Raw genomic sequence first — 21,790 nt, 5'->3', positions numbered from 1 at the left:
AAGGGGAGGCTGTCAGAAGTGGTATGAGAGAGTGTGTGTTAGTGTGTAAAGTCATTTAACCTCAGGTGAGTAAATATAACACATAACTAAGGTGCTTAATTTTATTTTAAATATTTTGAATGACTGACAGCCCAAATATATTCATTCCACATATATGTGTAAGTTTTTCTACTATAGAATTTAATATTAAGTACAGTAATAGTTTGTCAGTATAAAACAAACTACAGGTTGCACATGTGTTCAGCAGGATGTTTTATAAAGTCGGAATCTGTGTGTCTGACAAGCAGCACTTGTCTGAAGCAGGTGAGTGGATGGCTTCAGTGATGCCCTGCAAACATCCGGCCTTTCCCAGAGTTCCTAGGACTTCTCAAACAGTGCAGTATACTAAATATAACAGTGTATTAAACACACACTTTCCTTTTACTTCCTAGGAAAATATAATCCTAAAGTAGTAAGAGCGCTAAGCTAAAGTTGGCTTGAGGTAAACCAAAACCCCATTACCCTTACTTTGAACTGATTTACCCATGCCCCCTTGTAGTTGTTATCTCTGAAAGACCCATTAGCTCACCACTAGCGACCAGAGATGTAGGTCAGATCATGTTACTGCAAAACATCATAATTCACCCAGCCGGTCAGCCGGCTGAGCGACAGGATGGAGGGGTGGGGGTGGAATAAAACAAGGTGATAAGATATGAACAATTAGGAAAGCAGACTGGGTCTGACAGACTGCACACAGTGGTGGGCGGAGGCGGGGGAGGCCAACTGGGAGAGGTCTGGATCAACATGCCAATAACTGGACAACTGGATGAGCAATGGGGAGGCAGGGAAATAGGACACAAAGGCTGAAAAACAAGGACACAAACTGAGACGAGTGAAATCCCTTTATCTGTGAAAACAGTCACTGTGGTGTGTTGCCACGCCAACACAACTACACTGCTACATATCACTGCACTGATTTTAATTAGCCTTTCAGCTCGATTACTATTTATTAAAAACTGATTTTTCCAGGCCCCAATACTTCCAAGTTATTTATTCATTTAAAAACAATAAAAAATTTACATCATTTCAAAAACAGGTACAGTATGTGAGATCTCATGTTATGACTTATTTCTGTTCAAATAAAAGTAATCATCTTCAGACAATAACTGTGAACCATAATATCAAAACTGCTTGAATTTCATCATCACATACTATTCATATCATAAATCACTTATCAAGTCTTTCTTTCAGGGAGGAAAACTCCAGAGGTAATTGTCAGAAAAGATTTAATCAGTAAAATTACCATCATTTAAAGATTACTTGCAAAAGGATTTATGAAAATAATTAAATTCAAAACAGCTTTAAACCACAAGCAGCTTAACTTTGAAGAGGCACATTGAGTTTTCTGACTGTAGGATTAATAAAACATGGCGTGTCATGTGATTTCTACTTCTAAAAACTCACTGATGCTTCAAAATTCAGATCAGACCAACAACTTCAACACAAAATTAAGCTTTACGCTTTGATATTAGAAAGTAGCAGCTGGAAATAAAGTTCTGTTTTCTGTCTACTGAGACTATTTATGGTATTAAAGAATTTAATGGACTTGTTAATTAGTAAAATTTGAATGGAAAAACTTTAGTTTTTCCACATATTCTGAACTGAAGAAAAAGTGAGCACAAAGTCTCACAGCCTGGCATTGAGTGGCGTTATCCAGAGTTTGTGCAGCTTCAGGAGCATGGACTCGTTCCCGCGGACCTTCAGCTTCCCTTCAGAGTACGCCTGGCGTGACGAGATGAAAAGAAAGAGAAAACGTCAACCTTGTTTACTTCGTTGTCCCCTTGAACTAAAGATCTGTCACTGAAAAATTACTTTCTGATGCACCAAAACACGACACAGTTAAAAACCGCCGACTCAAAATGCTTCTTTGCAATCAAGACCATGAAAATTATTAAAATTTAAGCATTTATTTTCTGGTTTAAACCTCTTTATTAGAAGAGTTTTTGTTATTTTTTTTATATCAGAATAGCAGAAAACAGCAGGTTAAATATGGATGCAGTGTCATACCATACACCAATAACCCATAAAAATTATGTATAAACTGCTGAATAAATAAGTCAATACGTCATTAAATGGAGAAATATATAAAAGAAAAAAACACACCAAAATAAACAAGCTAAATAAATAAGGGAAATAAATAAAGAATTTGAAGGGATGGGAGTTACATATTGGTTTCTCATTATCTCTCATCACATCCATCTTTGTGTGGTTGGGCTAAAAATAATCATATTTAGTTCAGAATGAAAGAGATGGAGAAAGAAGATGGACCGTACCAAAGAATAAATGAATCACCAGCTGAAGGCAAGACTAATAATAATTCAGCATTTAGTATAATCCAGTATTTTAAGACTTATATCCATTTTATTTTTGGGGTAATTCGTAATGCAAGTTATAATATTGCCAAATACTTTCAGCAATGTTTCAATTATGTACCAAATAAGAAATAATAAAGAAATGAACACATCTCAGTGGACACAGATGACATGCTGTCATAAACCAGAGAAATAACATCATAAAAAGAAAACAGAAGACACCTGTTCTAAAGGAAATGAATTTGGTTGTGACTTATCTAGATAACAAGATCAAAATAAATTAACCTGACCTTCTAGGAGTGGTGGTCGGGGAGGTGGGCATCGGCAATAGAATGCTAGAAACGCTGTTTTGCTTTTTCTTTTTAAAGAGTTGTTACATTTCACCTTGCACCCATTTTATGCACAGCACTTTTTAATTTTTTAGCTGTAAAAATCGCGTTGTAAATAAACTTTACTTATATTTTTTAACCAAAATTTCAACCTTATTGATTTTTTTCCCATTGTGCTGGCTTCTTCCTAGAGCCTGATCCAGAATACCATTTCCCAGTTATACTAGTTCGGTGCTTTTCAGACATGCTTACACTACACTACGCTTACGCTACGCAGCTGGCTGCTTTAAACCCATTGTTCAGATAGCATGCTAAGCTAGCGGTTGGCAGCATTTTTGCGGTATATCACGCTTGTGGTCGCTTTTACTAAGTTTTGAAAAAGACCTTTTATGACACACTTTGGACGACAGCTACCCACACAAAAAAAATCGTGTGAGAACATGCAGGGAAGAAATAAAAATAATTACATTTAGAAATTCATAACATACAATTATTTAATCAAGGTTATATGATTTAAAAAAAGGAGGAAAAAGTAATAAAGGAAAATTAAATGACAAAACATAGCTCCAAATACAAGCTCTAAGTATAAATAAATAAGTAATAAAATAAATAATAAATAAAGCATAAATTACATATTTTATACATTGATCATTGCATTTTTTCCATCTAATTTAGTAGCATTTATACATTTATTTTTAATCATGGCATTTTTGGTCGTCTGTACTGGAAAAATTAAATCAGTTAAATGTGCACATTGCTGGCAAAATATTCAGAGAATGTAAAGGTTTAAAGTTTGCTCAGCACGGTTCATACATCTGCTAGTGAGAAATCAGAGGTTTTATTTTCAGATGGCTTTAAGACTTCCCATTAAACCGCATTAATCAGGCAGACGAGGGTATTTAGTCAGCCACAGACAACAGACATCAAAAACAAAAACATTTTTATAGCACAACAGATGGATGTACTGCCCCAAAAACCTGCAGCAGAACAGACAACAGTTTGTCTGCTGTGGACGTTCATACACAAATCCATGCAATTTAATGTGCTTTCAAATACGTCTGGTTCAACAAAAAAAAATTAACAAATTAAAAAAAGGTCCTTGTGCGTTTTAATTTCTTTTCTTGGAATGAAAATGGTAGCATCTTATTTTTTACTACACAGCTGCATCTAAAAAGCTGCCTCCCTTTGGCCTCAGGTGCAATTTGTTCATGATGTGAGTAAAATGAGCCAATGTCAGGATTTTATCAGAGTAAATGTCCGCTCTGTTTAAATCACACACTGTATACATTTAAACAAAATATTACTACATCATAATATTATCAACGTGTTCAAATGTTTACAGTCTTAGTTTATTTAGCTAAATAATTTTTTTAATTAAAATGCCAGATATTTTCACACGTGAAGCCAGCATGTTCAGTTATATTTTTAGTACAGGAAGAATGTGTGGATGAAAAAAGCTTTAGAGGAGCTTAATATGTTGAAATGACTCTTCACTTCACTTTATTGATTTGTCCCTTGAAAGGACAATTTGGTTTGCAGCATACAGGCAACTTCACTATTCACAAATGTCATAGGACATAAAAGAACATAAAACATGTAAAATATAAGATATCTTAACAGAGTTGGTTACTGATGGTAGCAACCTTTTCAGATTAAGTCACTTTGGATAAAGGCATCTGCTAAATGACTGTAGAATAGAATAGAATAGAATAAAAAGATATGAGCAGAAATTATAATAAATGCGCCAAGCGCTCAGTCTAGAATCATCTAAAACCAAAGTGCATGCAAAAGTAATTATCCCTAGAACGCTAAAGTTGGGTGAAAGTCACTCATGCTGCATTGGTTTTGAATGACACTCACATAACATTAGTGTTCTAGTGTTAAATAAATAAGTACAGGTGCAAAGTAGCAGCAGCAGCACAGCACAGTGCAGCTCCATCCGGTGCGTTTAGAGCCTGGATGGAGCAGCTCAAAGAAAAACTTGTATCTGGTTTTAGTAGCTGGGGTAACATACGGGCAGAGACCAGAAGGAAGAAACTTGTATTCATGGATGCGATTCGTCCATACAGATGGACCTCGTCTCACTTATATGCACTTATAAAATCAGTTCTAATTATTAAAAAATGTTCAGTGTTTGTTAGATATTCTGAAGTCTTCTGAGTCACTGAAAAAATACCGTCTGATGCACCATGAGTTTTGAGCCCGTTCTTAAAAACACAAACGTTCCCTGAAGCCCTGAGGTTCTCTGGCAGGCTGTTTCAGAGGCGGAGGCTGTAATACTGTAAAGATGCCTCCCAGTGGGTACGTGTCCTGACTTTAGGAAGGATTAGAAGACCAGTGCCAGAGAATCTCAGGGTCAGTGAGGGTTTGTAAGATAAAAGCAGGTCTGAAAGTTAAGAAGGCCCAGAACCATTACGGCATTTATAAAGTAGTAAAAGAACTTTAAAATCGATCCTGAAACACACGGGGAGCCAGTGCAGGTGTAATGTGGGCCCACCTTCTGGTCTTCATCAGGACATGTGCAGCTGAATTTTGTAGTAACCGAAAGGCCAAAATATTCTTTTAAGGAAGACCAAACAGCAGGGCTTTACAGTAGTCTATGCAACTAATGATAAAAGCATGCATTAGCATCTCTGTGTTGCCCTGAGAGAATAGGGCGGACTCTGGATATATTTTTGAGATGATAAAAACCTTTTTGTGGTATTCTTAATATGTGGAATAAAACTAAGGTCACTAAGAGACAAAACAGATGCCCAGGCTTTTCACTTGCAAAGATGTATTCAGGGACAATTCCTGTAGTTTAGAAACATGTTTCTCTCTCAGGGCCTTAGGGCTGATGACTAGGACTTCAGTTTTTTCCCGGTTAAGCTGTAAAAAGTTCTCTGCCATCCAGGATGTGATATCTGAAATGCAGTTAAAAAGGGCATCCAATGGTCTGGTATCATCAGGAAACATGGAGATATGCATAACTGTGAAAGCTAATTCTATGTCTCCCGATGATGCCACCAAGTGGGAGCATATACAAATGGAAAAGATCAGGACCTAAAACTGAACCTGAGGTGCACCACTTGTAATTTCATGAATCTTGGAGGAGAATGTATCCAAACCTCCCAGGAAATTTCTGTAAGTTAGGACGTGAACCGTTTGTGAACAGCACCAGAGAAACCAGCTAGATGTTTAAGTCTTCTTAAAAGAAAAGTGTGATCTACTGTGTCAAATGCAGCACTAAGCTCCAGTAGCACCAAGACTGTTAGTTTCTATGAATATGTGTTACACCTAATATCTTGATATTAGAATCTTGAATCACAATAAATAATATTAATATATATAAAGGTGAACCCACTGAATATTTTAATATCACATTTAAAGCCCCACTACTGATCTTTGACAGATTTTCTCACAATGGCGCATCTCCTAACAATGACTAATTCTGCATCCATCTTACATCTTGTCTCGTCTCTAAGCTCTTTCCAGTTAGTAAAAGTCAGTCTGACGTTGACTTGTCCATAATGTCCTGCTGCGTCTGTTAGCTGAATCAGCCATAGTGCGTGTTTAAAACAGCCGGTGTGTTGATATCCATTTGCGGGGTTTGATGTGGTGCCGTAAAACAAAATACTGCTGTAACGTGATGGTCAAGGCATCACAAAAGTTGTGAAGTAGTTTGTAAGTCTCAGGATGCTGCTGGGCAGTGGCAACTCCAGAAATGAACATAATAAATGTCACTGTACCGTCAGAACAAGTTAGAAGCAGAAGTCATATTAGTGGGGGTTCCATTTAAGAGATCTTTTTCTATTTCTACTTTATAATGATTTAAACTAAATGAATAATACTTCCTTTATACCAACAAGGAAACTTATTTTAAAGCAGAAATAATCAGTAAAATATGAATATATTCAAACAAAAGTAGATGTAACAGACATTTACACACACCTTTTGTAGGCTTGCCTTTCCTGTCATCAGATTTGGTAGATCATGGTCACCAATGGAAAATATGCAGTCTGCATTTTCACCTGGAAGAAAATACACAGATGATTGATTTCTTCCTGCTGCTGCAGTTCCATGCACCAAAAAGGGATAAATGCTATATTTTTTCATATTGTAGGTACTTGTACACAAAAAGTTGCCTCTTCTTAGTTCTGAATGCTCTAAATATAAATCTATAAAAGGAAAACATTGTAAACTACGAATATAAACAACATATATATCAATACATTTCCTGTGAATAAAGCAGCAATTTGGAAACTGCTGTGATATTTAGAGTGAAAATTATTCCTGCTGTGTTTCTACAGCATTTCCAATCAATGTCCAAATGTCAAAGTCTGTGTCAAAGTATTGGTGCAGAGTACAACCATATAAATTATTTTATTAAATGTTATTCAATCTGTGTTTTGAAACAGAAGTGAGACACTGAGCAACAAGCTTTAAAGCAATATTTATTTCAAAGTTACAGACCAAGTTTTCAGTAAATATGTCCAAACTTTTGACTGGTACTGTACGTGATAAAGAGAAATTGAAATGTAAATGAGCATAAAAAATTAAGTGAAAATAAAGCAAGACAATAACTGAAAAAAATTAAGTAAATAAAATCACCCAATGATAAAAGAAGTTAGTTTAATCCTAAATGAATGTCTGTTCTTTATATATAACACTGTTTAATTTAACTTAGTGCAGCTCCTAAATATCTTGACTAATAACAAATTTAGTGATTTATAAACCATTTTTGTTATTTTAAAATAAATAGCCAGATATTGCAGATTGTGTTCTGATTTTATCATTTCCATCAGAGGAAAATCAAACTATTTTTATTCACTAAATTAATTCAAGAACAAGTCACAGTTAAGATTAATTCTATTGTTGTTCTTCCTGAAATTATCACTCAATAGTCGCTGTGTAAGAATATCACACCATAAACGTCCAAGTCCTGCGTGACTCCCAGATCCACCTGCTAAATGTGATCTTTGATCATTAAAATTTACTACAACACTGGCCTCTTATTATAATGAGCTCTTTTATTTGGAAAACAAGGCTATACCCTGGTTAACTGGTTAATAACACCACCTTCAGACTCACCTAGAGGTGTTATTTTATAAGATGGACCACTCACTCCATCAGCACTTCATCTTAAAATGAGCCACAGGAGGAGGAAATTTGCTTAATAATATCTTGATGCACTCGTGACCAGACTGCAGGCTGCCCATTTCTACGGAAAACTGCTTTCATATGATGTAAATCTCAGTGTTTTAAATTATAAATGCATATATCACTTTAAAAACGAGGTTTCAGTGCACATTTTTATTTTATTTATTTTTTTTTTTTTGTGTTTATTATTTTTCTGTTTGTCATCTGTGTTTTATGCACATAGTCTAGTACTATTATGGGCATTTATCTGTAGAGTGCAAGCAGGTATGTCCTTTTAGAGTTTGGTATTCTCCAATCTGAGAGGAAATAAAGAAATTATTTCACAGCCTCTAAACATAACGGAGGGTTTTCATAAAGAACTTCTGAAGTACAAATCAATAACAAATTGAAGACGATTTGAAAGAAGACATTGGTGAATAAGACTTGATGTACAATAAATCTTGGGTTTAGTCCAGATGTAACTTTGCAAACCTGCCATGTTCTTTTTAGAGAAGTGAGGCTTTCTTTTGGTTTTGTCCTTCTAAACAATATACTTGTTCAGACTTTTTCTAACTGTGTGTCATGATGTTTATTTGATTTAGTAACCCCTTCCTGCTTTTTACCCTCTTCATTTCAATACAAAGGTGCAAAAGTTGTTGGCTGTTGTGTAGCAGTCACACACTGCCTGGCCAAAAATTAATAATATAATGATTGTTGCATGAGTGATTATCTTCCAGCTGGCAAAGAGTTATTTAACCCCAGCTGATGGAAAGAGTAGCTTCCCATGTCTTAAACAAGCATGTGGGAAAGACACATCCCATGGTGGTGGAAAAGATGTCCGTTTTAGAGAAAACATGTAAGGAGAGGCAGAAACTACTGAAACTGGGTTGAGAACTGCCCAATGCATCATTTAAAACTGGAAGGATAGTAGGGAACTATCATCTTCAAAAAAAAATGTGGTAGAAAAAAAATCCTGAATGATGGTGATCAGTGATCACTTAAACGTTTGGTGAAATTAAATCAAGGAAAAACACCTGAAGAACTCAGGTCTATGTTTAATAGTGAAAGTAAGAGCCATAAAAATGAGGTCAGCTGCAGGGGCGTCGCGTGGCCCGGCACGAGCCCCAAACATTTCACATCAAGCCATGAATGTTTTTTCACCCCAGAAAGAATAAGTTTACATTCCCTCAGCCGCCTTATGACTATAAAGAAGATGGTAGTTTAGTAATTTCCTGTATAAGCAATCACAGAGAAATTTTATGGAAGCAGCGACTCCTCCGTGTTTTATTGGCTAACAGCCCGGCGTTTAATCCCTAATCTGAACTCTGGTGTTATTTCGAGCGGTCATCATCAGCTGTCAAAAATGGACTTCAGATGGTTTTTTATTTAAAGAAAGGAGACAACTTTTCAGTTGTGGTCGCTGCCAATAAGCAGCAAGACTCTGGGGCAACACAAAACAGGTACACAGACGAGTAATTTAAACCCTGTATGTCTTTAAAATTAAATGAACATTAGGCAGATCATTCGTGACATACGTGATACTTTGAAGGTTAAGCTAGCTGTACTAAACTGTTAGCCTTGCCCTTTTCTGTTCTACACATTTGCATTTAATCCAGTGATGAAGTCTATGTGATTCGCTGGTATTCACTGTGAGTGTGTGTGTGCATGCATACATGTACGTAGCTGCATGTGTGGGCAGTAGCTATATGAATTCAAGTGGCCTGGAGAGTGTACGACTCCCGGCCTGACTTTTTGATCCAGTCCGTCCCTGCACAAGGGAGTAGTATTGCGTAACCGTACTGCATAGCAAGGGTGCACGTCAGGTCTGGAAGAGGTGTGCATCAAGGCAGACAGATGACACCACTATCCTTACGCAGACGGCGTGCAAGTGTTCCAGGTGAATGTAGTGTGACATAGTAACACATATCTTGATTCTGACACGTCTGTAGTAATCACACATGTCCAAGCCTTTTTTTTTAAGACTAGGATTATACATACAGTTCTTAGAGTTGCCACAATAATTTTTATTTTATTTTGAGTATTTCATTTCAGAGAGGAGGCAGAGAAGCAGTTATTTATTTATTTTATTTTATTTTATTTTATTTATTTCTGGGGTCCATTTCTTAAGTTCAATAAAGATGATGATAAAGAGGTTAAAAGTGTTTTCTCAGAGCACATGCTGACACTTCTTTGAAGAAAACAATGATCCAAAATAAGATGGAGAAATTTTAACCAAAAAACTTATTGTCTCATTTAAGAAAATTATTTAATCCTCCACCAAACAAAAAGCACCTCACACATCCGTGTTTGCTTGATTTTGTTGTGAGGATTTTTATTTCCTCAGGATGAGGACTAAAAAGGAGCATCAGCAATGAAACTGAATGGAAATGATTTAATGGTACTTTGAATTTAGATGCTAAAAGGCTGCTTTGTCTGGTTTTGTGCTGGCCAGCTGCACTTCACAGCAGAACTATTGACTGACTGAAGTATTGAAGCCTAAAATGTATTTTCAGCCCAGTAATTTTGAAATGACTTCTTTGAAAGACAGGTAATGCTTCCAGAACAGGCATCAAAACATAAAACATATAAAAAAAAAAATCAACAATTCGAAAAATGCAGTCTGCTCACTCATTTACTTTATAGAGTTCTGAAAGAGCACTTTTCTGCCTTTATAAGTTGATTGTGCCTGGCGCACACACACGTACAGGTACACACAAACAAAGCAACTTTCATAAATGTCCACAAGCCTGTTTCCATTAGCAGATTCCCTGGTGAGTCAAGCTGAATCTTAGCCATTATTTTTCAGGCTGCTCTGAAATGGAAAAGAAATGTTCAAGGACCTATTAAACTACCTGTTCTAGGATTTAGCCTTAAAATGCTTCTTTTTTTTTTGTGCTTTAAATAAGACATGTACATCCAAGACTGAACGGCATATGCCTGCAAAAACATCATAAATCGAAAACAGGGTTATTAGTTTAACCCTTTAAAACTGCAACAGAAATAGTCTGCCTGTGCCTGCCCTCAAGTGTTTTGTGTTTCTATGGTCTGTACAACTTGACCTGAAAGGTTGCAATGGACAGTAATAACTTGAGGCTTGAGGTGGAGGCAGAGGAGGTCACATTATGTTCTGAAGTGGAGGGAGATGAGGCTGTGTTCAGGTCCATGACTGCTGCAGGGTGACAGGAAAGCTGCAGGCCCATGGCAACATGTTTGGATCATTAGTTCTTTTAGTTCTTGTTGGGACAATGCTGTCCACACAAAAGTTAATATTATCAGTTACACACTTAGTCATGGCTTTGATGTCCTCTTCATGTGGTTCACAGAGGACGCTCCAGTCTGTGGCATCAAAACATGCTCTCAGAGCATCTTCAGCTTTATTAGACCAGGTTTTAACACTCAGTGTGATAATCAACGATGGGCTTGTAGGTGGAGGTGAGAAGAACCAGATTATGGTCTGATCTTCCTAAAGGAGGCAGGGTAGATGAGCTGGATGCATTTTTAACATCTGCATAGAACAAGTCCAACATCATATTTTCTCTGGTGGAGCAGTTGACAAACTGTTGGAATGTTGGTAATGTTGAAGAGAGGGGGGCATTAAAGTCTCCAGAGATTGCAATCAATGTTTTAGGATGCTGTGTTTGCAGGCTAGTAAGGAAGGAGCTGATGACGTAAAAGGCTGTGTTTGGAGAGGTACTAGGCACGATGAAAACCACTACCAGAATAACACAGGTAAACTCTCTGGGTAAACAATATGAACGAAAACTAATGGCTAACAGTTCGATGTCCCTTGTCAGATCTCCTCCTTTAGCACTGCTAATTTCACTTTCCTTTAGTTTTCCACTGACTGTCTTGTTGCGATCAGCACGTAAAGTCTTAAAGCAGTTTACAGACACAGAGTTCCGGGGGTATTTTTTTTTCTAATTCATCCGTTTAGATGTCATTTAATTTTTAAATTCGGCATAATTAGGGGCGTGTCTTGTGATTGATAGGTATCCAATATACGAGGCAAGAAGGGAGAGTGTAGCACAACCGCGGATTTTAGCCGGCTAACACCTTAGCTTTAGCCTGCCTACCTCCGTTAGCTGGTTAGTTACTGTTAGCTCCGGGTTAGCTCTGTTAGCTCTTAGCTACAGGCAGCTCATGGTTTGATGGGTGTCAATCATCCACCCCCACCTTCACAGTCCCCCTCTCAGCTCCATCTCTTTGCCCATTTTTGGATTTTCCAGCAATGACGACATGTGTGACGCTGCCAAGATGGCAACGGTGGGAACCACCCAATGAGCTTCAGTTCAGCTCTTCAGAAACCTACAGATAACGTCACGGAGGCTCCATCTATCTTTTATATACAGTCTATGGTCACAGCATAAAGTGGAGAAAATACAAATTCAAATTCAGATGTTTTTTTTATTTTCATGAAGCTGGGCAGAATAAACAAAAACATTCAACCAAAACAATTATAAATGCAAAGAAATATTGAATAGTTATATTTGAACTATATCCATTTATTTAATTCTTTTTATCAGCCTTTTTTTATGTACAGAGTTCACTTTCTTTTGTGCCAAGTACTGTCATTTCACTTGTGGTAGTCAAAATGGCAGTTCCTGTCAATAATAATACACGGGAACCATGCAAGGGTGTGTGTTTCTCCCACACAGCGTGCACTTTTTACGCCCCTACACTAATGTAAACTAAGCTAAGAACTACTAATATTATACTTAAGACAAGCAAGAAACTATGCTAAGCCTTCAAAGAACTGGTAAAAACAAGCAACTAACTACGCTTAAACAACTAACTAACTGAAACATGCGTACTGAAAACCAGTAGTAAAACTATCTAAAATACACTACAAACTACAAACTAAAATATTTTCTGTCTCTCAGTCTCTCTGGTAATAACCGCTGCTACTCAGCTGAGCACCTTGTGTTTACTCTGCTGTGTAGTGCACCTAGTATAACATGCTGACATCACCTACTCGTATAGATGTTTGTACCCCTTCATTTTTAAAGGTTTAAACATAGATTTATTTTTTTTACACTAAAGTTAGCACACTGCTAATTATTCCGTTTCAAACTGCAACCCTAACTTTAGTATGCTTTGTTTCACATGAACACTTCTGTTTCGCAGAAAGAACACAAACGAGAAAACACGGGGTCTTACCCAGCATTGTTTCCTGCTGGTTTATTTCATTGGTTGTCAGTCACTTTTAATGATGACGTCTTTAAAGCAGCTGACTTACGAGAATCATTAGTAATGTGGTCAGAAAGGCCATAGTCACTTAAAAGGGGACATATTATACAAAATCCCTCTAGATATTATCCCCTTTGACATCAAAAAGGATAAGCACCGCCCCCACCTCACACAGATCTTTCTGGGTAGTGAAGATCTCCTTTAGCCATTCAAAATAAGCAGTTGCCTCACATTTCGCTGTTATTTGTTTTCTTTAGCAGCAATAAAATCACTGTATCTGCAGCATCGGCACTGCTGCAACTATGATGGCTAATGATGTCATCCACTGGCTTCTCTTACTAACTGTGGTCAGGCCCTGTCTATTTTGGAATAGCCTAATTCCTGCTTCAAAGCTGTTTTCATTTAAATATAATTAGAGAGAAAAGCCTGTTAAATACACTTCCTAGCCAAAAATAAATCTCCACCAAGAAAAAAGGTCACACACTGTAATATTTCATTGGGCTGCCTTTAGCTTTTGTGATAAGCTTCTGCAATGTCACTAGATTTTTTTATTTTCAGAGCTGCATTAATTTTTACTTCTTTACAATCTGAGCCCGATGAATCCTGGCATTGTCATCTGGGAATATGACTGTGCCACCATGGAAGAAAAATTCCACTGATGGAATAACCTGCACATTCAGTATATTCAGGTAGTCAGCTGACCAGGGGAGTTTCCTGGACCTGGGAACATTTGGGACTGAGCCCACACCCTCGTAGAGGAATCTCGGTGAACCAACGCAGTAAAAACGGCTTTTTATTTAAGCTTTCTTGAGCATTGTGTCACCTTGTTTAAAGCCAAATACTGCAATATGTGGTTCAATATGTATTTATTTTCAATCTTAAACGTGACAATGTAAACAAGATCTTTAAAATCAGTATTAAACTTTTACTTTTCCAGACATCTGCTGTTTATCTCCACAACCTGCTCTTTAGTGCACATCTTCTGCAACAAAATGATGAACGTGAACTGTTTTCAATCACTTGTAATTTTCAGAATAAAGATCATGCTGTATTTACTGTACCTCTCTATCAACTCATCTGTCTCTTCCTTCTTTCCCTACAGGCTTCATCACTTGTTTTCCTTCCATTATTTACTTCTTTCTTTATTTCACTTGCTGTTTTCCATCTTTACTGTTACTATTTTTTCAGTAGTATAGTTTAGTTTAAACTAGTGTTATACTCTGATTTTCCTTCCCAGTCTCGAACACCCCTGTCCTGGAGCAACACACACATACAAGAACCACCAACCTCACTAATACATAAAGTAAACACCCACACAAAGGTGAGATCATGAAAGACTGGTTTTGCATTTCAAATATAAATGTATTGTGAGCAACATAAAATGTAAAACACTCTTTAAAACTCTTTAACTATTGACCAGCCAGTGACCTGGAGGTACATTTCGCCACCACGTATGTTTGCATCTCAGCTGTACAGCCTCCGCGCGCTTTGCTCGTGTTGATCATTTAAAAAGACATTACCGTCATTTTGACCAGTCGCCATTATTAGGGACAACTGACGAGCACAAATTATTTAGTCTGTGTACATGCGTCACTGTCAGACTGAACGATCAGCCACACCGATGTAATGCACCGTGAGTTTTATTTATTTTTTGACAAGCAAGCCAGTCAGGCTACCGGGAATTGTCCCGCTTCTCCCGTGAGCAGAGTCCAGGCCTGCCCTTGTGACTGGCCCAGTAACCACCATTTTTAAAAAACGACACACAATATAATTATTACTTTGTTTTGCTTCCACAAGCCTGTGAAAACACTGTACTTTACTGTACAGTACAAGTATAACTACAGCTCGATAAAGTGCACGTCCCTGAGAAATTCAGGAAAAGTTCTGTAGTGCATCTTCAAAAGAAGAATCTAATATATCTAACATAGAACTAAATACTTCACTAATAATACAAAAAAGAAAGAGATTAAAATGTATGTATTATGTAGTTTTTCTGAACAATTTAACTATGATAGAAGAAGTAAAAACCTTTGTTCAGATACATACCCGGCTCACAGGAGACAGAACCTTTGCCATTTTTTGCATCCACGACCCAAGTTGCCTCTTTGCCATCAGGACCGTCTTTCACATTAAAAGCAAACACCCCACCAATCTTCTTGACAAGCATCTCTCCATCCTGCAAGAAATTGACAGGATTTTTCAGAGAGAATAATATGATCTAGCGATCATATTTCTTGAGATGAAGTAGGTCCAGATAATAATAACAATAATTATTATTATTATTATTATTATTGTTATTATTTATGGGCGCCTTTCATGATTCTCAAGGTCACCTTACAGTTAAAGATAAATTAAATTAAATTAAATTAAATTAAATTAAATTAAACAATAAGTTAAAAAAACAAGAAAAACATTCAAACATTAAAAGCAGGACTTAAGACACGTGGATGGATCATAGGGAGTAGCAGAGTTTGAAAGGATCTGTAGAGTGGGAGTGAGTCTATATTGTGGAGGTCTGTGTTCCATAACTGGGAATAGTGCTGGGCAATATGGCCTAAAAATGATACCTCATATTACTGGGCCTTTATCCTGATACACGATCCCTGATACATCCCGATGATACATCCCGATGTTTTGAAATCTCCTCTAAAATACCAAACTTTTTATTTTGAACCTGCAATCAAACACTTAATGAAACCCAGTGTTTCCCCAACCATTATATTAGAGGGTGGCCCCAACCTCCCAACAGCAACTCCCACCAAACCTGGAAGATTTGTCCTTTTATTATAAAAACTAAACAGCCTGGTTTTATTGATCTTATTCTCATGTTGACATGTAATTACGTCGCGTCATGCCTGTACATGCCGTGCTGCACGCACACACTGGTGAGCTACACTCCCATCAGCAGACAGAGAGCGAGCGCAGGATGGAAAGTGTTGCATCAAACATGTAAAACAGACTAAGATATCTGGTTTAAGATCAGATTTTACATAAGAGCAGCTGGAGGAGTTTCCTGCTCCGGTGTACTGAAAACTTAATTTCCATCGGGAAACACGCACAGCTGAACAATCAGTCTCCTTGTCATTGTCGTTATTTCTGAAGTGAATTACTGGTTAAAACAGACCAAAAACGGTATACATCGATTATATGCGATATATCGCCCAGCCCTAATTGGGAAGTAAGGCATGAATGGGGTACAGTGAGACAGGTGGAGGAAGAAGATCTAAGAGTGCAAACAGGTTTATTAACATGGATGAGATCTGAGATATACGGAGAGGTGAGATTATGGATGGCCTTGTAAGTGAGTAGTAAGATTTTAAATTAAATACGGTGTGAAATGGGAAGCTAATGGAACTGCTGAATAGGTGTGATGTGATGGGAAAATGGAGTCCTAGTTATGACGCGAGCAGATGAATTCTGAACCAGTTGCAATTTGTGTAAAGTTTTCTGAGGGAGACTAAGTAAAAGGCAGTTGCAGTAGTGTAGGCGAGACGTGACAAGACTATGAACAAGGATGGAAGCAGTGTGGGGCGTGAGGGAAGAGCTTAATGGTTGATATTGGGGAGGTAAAAGTGGGCTGTACGGAGATGCTATTCACATGGGATGTGAAGGAAAGTGTGGTATGGAGGATGACATCCAGACTCTTGACCTCAGGGGAGGGAGAAATAACAGTGTTATCTATGACAGTAGTGAAACTGGGATTTAGCTGGAGTGATGGGCAGTTCCTGCTCACACAAAGCAAATTTAATACTGAAGATGTTCACTGTTGAGTGAACAGCCTGACATGCATGAGTAAAATCAAAATCACTTCTGTCAAAACGAACTGCACCACTAATAAAAACAAGAAAACCAGAGCAAGCAACAAACTTAAACTACAGGAAACCACCAAAGAGGCAGCCATGTTGTTACTCCACATTTATGAGACAAACTCCAAGTTTGTTTGAATTCATCAGCATCAAGTTAAGACTGTTTGCAAAGACATAACAATGTCATCAACTAATTAAAGTTTATAATTTAAAAAAACGTATTTTTTATGTAACTGCACTATAACTGCAAGCTGGAATACACAGATAGATAACTTAAGTACTGGTCAGCCACAGTTTACAGTATAAATTATTTTTTAATTATTCTTTATTTTGTACCAGTTGCACAGCGTTTAAATAAAATCCACCACTCATTTAAATAACTTGTGACAAAAGGAGTAAAATGAGAGGTAAAAGGAGAGGGCAATGGTGTCATCGGTTCAGGAAACAACCATTTGAATTGTAAACATTAAAAAAAAAAAACTGTTGCATTTTCAGTTTTCTTCATTTTGGGACCTGGTTTCAAAGTTTAGCTTCCAAAACTGCGAACAAAATGTCATAACAATAAAAAAACTTTAGCGGAAACTTTTTCCATGTGGACATGGCCTTGTTGCAGTAAAGCCTGTGCATACCTTTCAGCACTGACGGTGCTGTATGCATAGATATCTATACAAAGGCTAGATGCTTCAAACGGCCTCACATGGCGGCCATCTTACCACAGGGTTGCTCTCGCGCAGGATCCGTTGAATATGATGGGAAGTGAGTGAAAACATAAATACTCTTATTTCGCTGAAATCTTGACCGATTTACAAACGGTTTCGTTTCTTACAAACGTTAATAACATGGCTATAATTCTGAAAACTTAAACATGTTGAAATTGCAGTTTTTGGCTTTGGAAAATGACTTAATCGTGCAGCATAGTTGTGCATCGTGGATACTATAGCTACCCTACTTTTCTCAAATTATCAAAGCTGGGACCACGATTAAGAATTTCACTTATACAGCTAGGTTTTACTGACACCAGTAACGATACCTAAATTACAATCTTTGTGGCTATGGATGTAGTTAGTAGCTGGGCCGCGGTTCCCAAAACCATAGTTGCTAATAATGTAATGTTATCTCCCACTGACAGAAGACAGAAGTCGAAGATGCCAGAATTTTGTGCAGCCTATGGATACTCTAATTGGCGTTGTCTCGAAACGAGAACCCATGGAATCACCTTTCACCTGTAACAATATTATGATTATGTTTAGGATAATCGTTAGTTACTTATGATCGAGGTGGATTACAACCAAATTTTGAGTGTCATTACTGGGCAGCCCAAATTAGAGCAGGAATGTTATATTTTGAGAGGAGTTTTACTACCATCCTTTACTACTAATTAATATTCCCCTAAATTCATATATGTACTCTGAAAACTATGATATGGCTTAATGCTAATGAGTACCTAGGAGAGTCAGCCAAATTATCTCTTTTCTATTATGATAATTCAGGTGCATATTTTTGTCCTTACCCTTAATGTAAAAGGAAAGAAGGCTTGAAAATGTTGACAAGTTATATATTTGGGTACATTTTTCATTTTTTTAAGGTTTCCCAAAACCAAAGAGAGGAGGAAGAAAGCGGAAACTACCGTGAGAAGGGACAGTTTTGTTGCCTCTGATAGGACACTGCTCTGCAATGAGCACTTCAGGAGTGAGGACTTTGACAGGACAAGGCAGACAAGTTAGCTTAAAGATGGTGTTGTACCAACCATTTTCAATTTTCCAGTTCATCTTCAAAGGGTATGTGTATCACTGACCAACAATAATTCAAGGTGATTGATATATCGATACATAAATATGTAATTAAATGTCACACTTTAGTTTTTGTGTCTGCAAGTTATATGATGTTTAGTCGGTAGCGACAAGAAGCACAACCACCTCTAGAATAACAGAAGACAATCTGTCGATGGACTGCCGACGGATGAGGATGCACTTCAACCTAATGTTGTGATTATTTACACGTGGAATGTCACAAACAAATGAGGGCATCATATGGCTTATCATAGTGAATCCTTTGTCTTGGTGGTACCTTGAAAGGTCTATGATGGTGTTACTAGTCTAAGAGTCCAATATTATTTGAGGTGGTACTCTGTGTAAAAAGTTTGAGAACCACTGGCTATCTCACTTCCTCTGTCACTCATACACTTAAATGAATAAACATGTGGGAACACTGAAGCTACACCCAGGGGTAAGCAACCTTTACAATCAAAAAAGCCACAAAACGTATTTTTGCCTTATAAGGTGACAAGCCTATAGAAATTCTAAAACATTTTATGTTAGAGAATTAGGGAACCTAAACATGTATTCAGATTAACAGAACTGAAAAGTGAACATCATATTTTTTATATTTTATCTAAAAAAACAGGGAGCCATTGGAGGGAGGAGAAAAAGCTGCAAGCAGCAGGCCACTGACCACTTGTATGCATTGCCTGCTTGCCCTAAGGCTATAAAGGCTAAACTTGAAAAAGCCTCAGTGAGAGTGAGGAGAAATGTAATACCTTGAGACGAGAAAAGAGGGCAAAGAAAAACATGCAAGCTCTTCTGCAGGAACTGAAGGAGAAAAATCTCATCAACGAAGAGCTGAAAGACGAGCTTGAATGCTTCTCAGGTAAGATAAAACTATTACATGGAATATTTTTTATGTTCTTTGTTGACTTCCTCGTTACTATTAAAAGGAGATTTACTCAATGACTTTTCCTGAACTGAATTTCAGATTTCGGTTCATCTCTGCCCTCACTTGCTCTTCATCTCCTGTCGAGGCAGGGAATAAAGTACACCAAGGCCCAGAGAGATTTTGCCCTTACACTCCATGTTCCAAAGGTATATCACTACCTCAGAGATACTCTACACATTCACCTGCCACATCCCGGTTCATTGCAAAGGTAAGCTTCATGATGTCTAATTTTACACTAAATTACATTTAATACTACAGACAGTATTATCATGAATGGTTAAATTCTATGATCTAACAGCTCATGTCTCATGCTAATACATTTTCATATTATAGCTATTTTTAGTATTTCCAGTGTCCACAATAGGAATGCTTGGGTTAGTATTCAAATGGCTACGTGTTTGAAAGTCTACTTTTTAATTTTACTGAGGTGGCTGAGCTCTTTTGATGCCAGACCTGGCCTGAATAAAATTATGTTGGACATGCTGGAAAGAAGGCGTCAGGTATTGTGTGATGAAATCATGCACTTATGACCAAAAAAAAAAAAAAAAAAAATTATATGCACTGCCTCTAGCACTACATGACAGCACCTGGGTCCAACTGGACTCAAAGCAGTATGACTATCACTTAATTATCACATCTTGTTTGAATTCATGCTTGTGTTGTTCTTACTCTCAAATGTAAGTCGCTTTGGACAAAAGCGTCTGCTAAATGACAGTAGAATAGAATAGATGAGGTCAAATACGGATGTGTCACTCTGATGCTGGATGCCAGGCCATCAAAAAGCATGTCTAATATATCATCAGACGCAAACAATGTTTGGATATGTGGACATGGGGGATCGATTGAATGAGACTGATATGGCTTCTGAGGTTCTTGGGTTTATGGTGGTTGGGCTTCAAGGTAATTGGAAAGCTCCAACTGTATATTATTTGACCAAGTTCCTCACACCAAAATCACAGAAAGTCTTGGTAGAGCATGCAAGAAGAGTTGCATCATCGTCAGATAAGGTTGGTGTGACAATGGATGGTTATGCATCCAATGTTAGTATGTGCATCCAACTTGGGTGTGATCTAAAAGCAAACCCAGACAAGCCCTTGAAGACCCATTTCCCAGATCCAGTAACCCATGACAATGTTTTTGTTATGATGGACGCTTGCCACATGCTGAAGCTGACACGAAATATGTTGCAGGTACATTGTCATTATTGCCTATGTGCTCTGGTTGACTCTGTTCTGACTTTTATACATTTTCATTACATAATTGTGTAGAATATGGGGCTTTACATTTGATGAAAAATAACGGTTTGAAGCATCAGTGGCAGCATCAATTGGAAGTACACAGTTAAGCTGAACAATGTCCAAAAGAAAAGTGGAGAACATGCTGCCAACAGACTCAAAGCTAAGCATGTGAACTTTGCTAATCAGAAGATGAAGGCATGTTTGTATGATAAATGATTTATGTATAAATGGGCTCTAGGGCTTTTTGTGTTTTTATATTTTTTGATGTTTGTATGTTGTAGTGCTAATGTGCACTATCTGCAACTATCTCCTTTTATAAACTCAATCAAGGTTTCCCTTGCTGCTCAGACTTTGAGTAACTCTGTGGCAGTGGCGCATCGCACCTTGCGTGAGGTGGGCTATGCAGAGTTCAAAGACTGTGAGGCCACTTCAGAACTCATTGAGGTGAAGCAGTTATGGATTTGCATCACTGACCAAAATCATTTTCCAACATTCTGCTCTTTTTACCAACATTTGAGTGATTAGTTGCTTTAACTCCTTTAAACCTTTAACACCCACACTCCCGTTGGGGTTGGTCTGTTGGTCAGCAACCCCAAATAGAGACTGGGTGTTAAAATGTGAATGCCACCAGGGTTAACCTTTTATTCTTTTCTGTTTTATGTTGTTGTTGTTTTTCCAATTTGTGCATCGGGAACAATTAAATAATTATGACAATCCCCAAATTCATCAATATGCAAGAACTTTGATAAAGCTGTTTTATACCTACCTAATACTTACCTCAGAAGCACCCTTATTGTCACATTTCAGATTTACATGTTTAAAGCAGTACAGAAACACAGACACAGGGGAAACTGAGAGAAATCAAACTATGCCTCATACTTGGCTGTTTACTAGCTGATACCTGATGACACTCAGTTATAGTGATGACTTCAGTCCTTCCAGTTAATTTATATATTTGTTTATAGATAACAGACAGGCTGTTTGACATCTTCAACAGTCGCAATCCCAGAGCCAAAGGGTTCAAAGCCCACCTTGGTTCTAGGAATTGG

General features: G+C 37.5%; 1 protein-coding gene across 1 annotated transcript in view; it reads right to left on the bottom strand.

Moving 5' to 3' along the window:
* Window positions 1–863: 863 nt before the first annotated feature.
* Window positions 864–21,790, bottom strand: part of scp2a (sterol carrier protein 2a) — a 53,764-nt gene continuing 32,837 nt past the window's right edge. The window contains exons 14-16 of the mRNA XM_041992585.1: window positions 15,032–15,161; window positions 6,611–6,690; window positions 864–1,761 (exon numbers count right to left, since the gene is read on the bottom strand). Coding sequence (XP_041848519.1) covers window positions 1,666–1,761; window positions 6,611–6,690; window positions 15,032–15,161 — 306 coding nt within the window. The 3' untranslated portion in view covers window positions 864–1,665. The remainder of the gene's footprint in view (window positions 1,762–6,610; window positions 6,691–15,031; window positions 15,162–21,790) is intronic.

The sequence above is a fragment of the Melanotaenia boesemani genome, chromosome 8, assembly GCF_017639745.1.
Source record: "Melanotaenia boesemani isolate fMelBoe1 chromosome 8, fMelBoe1.pri, whole genome shotgun sequence".
Lineage (NCBI taxonomy): Eukaryota > Metazoa > Chordata > Actinopteri > Atheriniformes > Melanotaeniidae > Melanotaenia > Melanotaenia boesemani.
The sequence above is the reverse complement of the archived record's forward strand: the minus strand, read 5'-3'. Positions and strand labels throughout refer to the sequence as shown.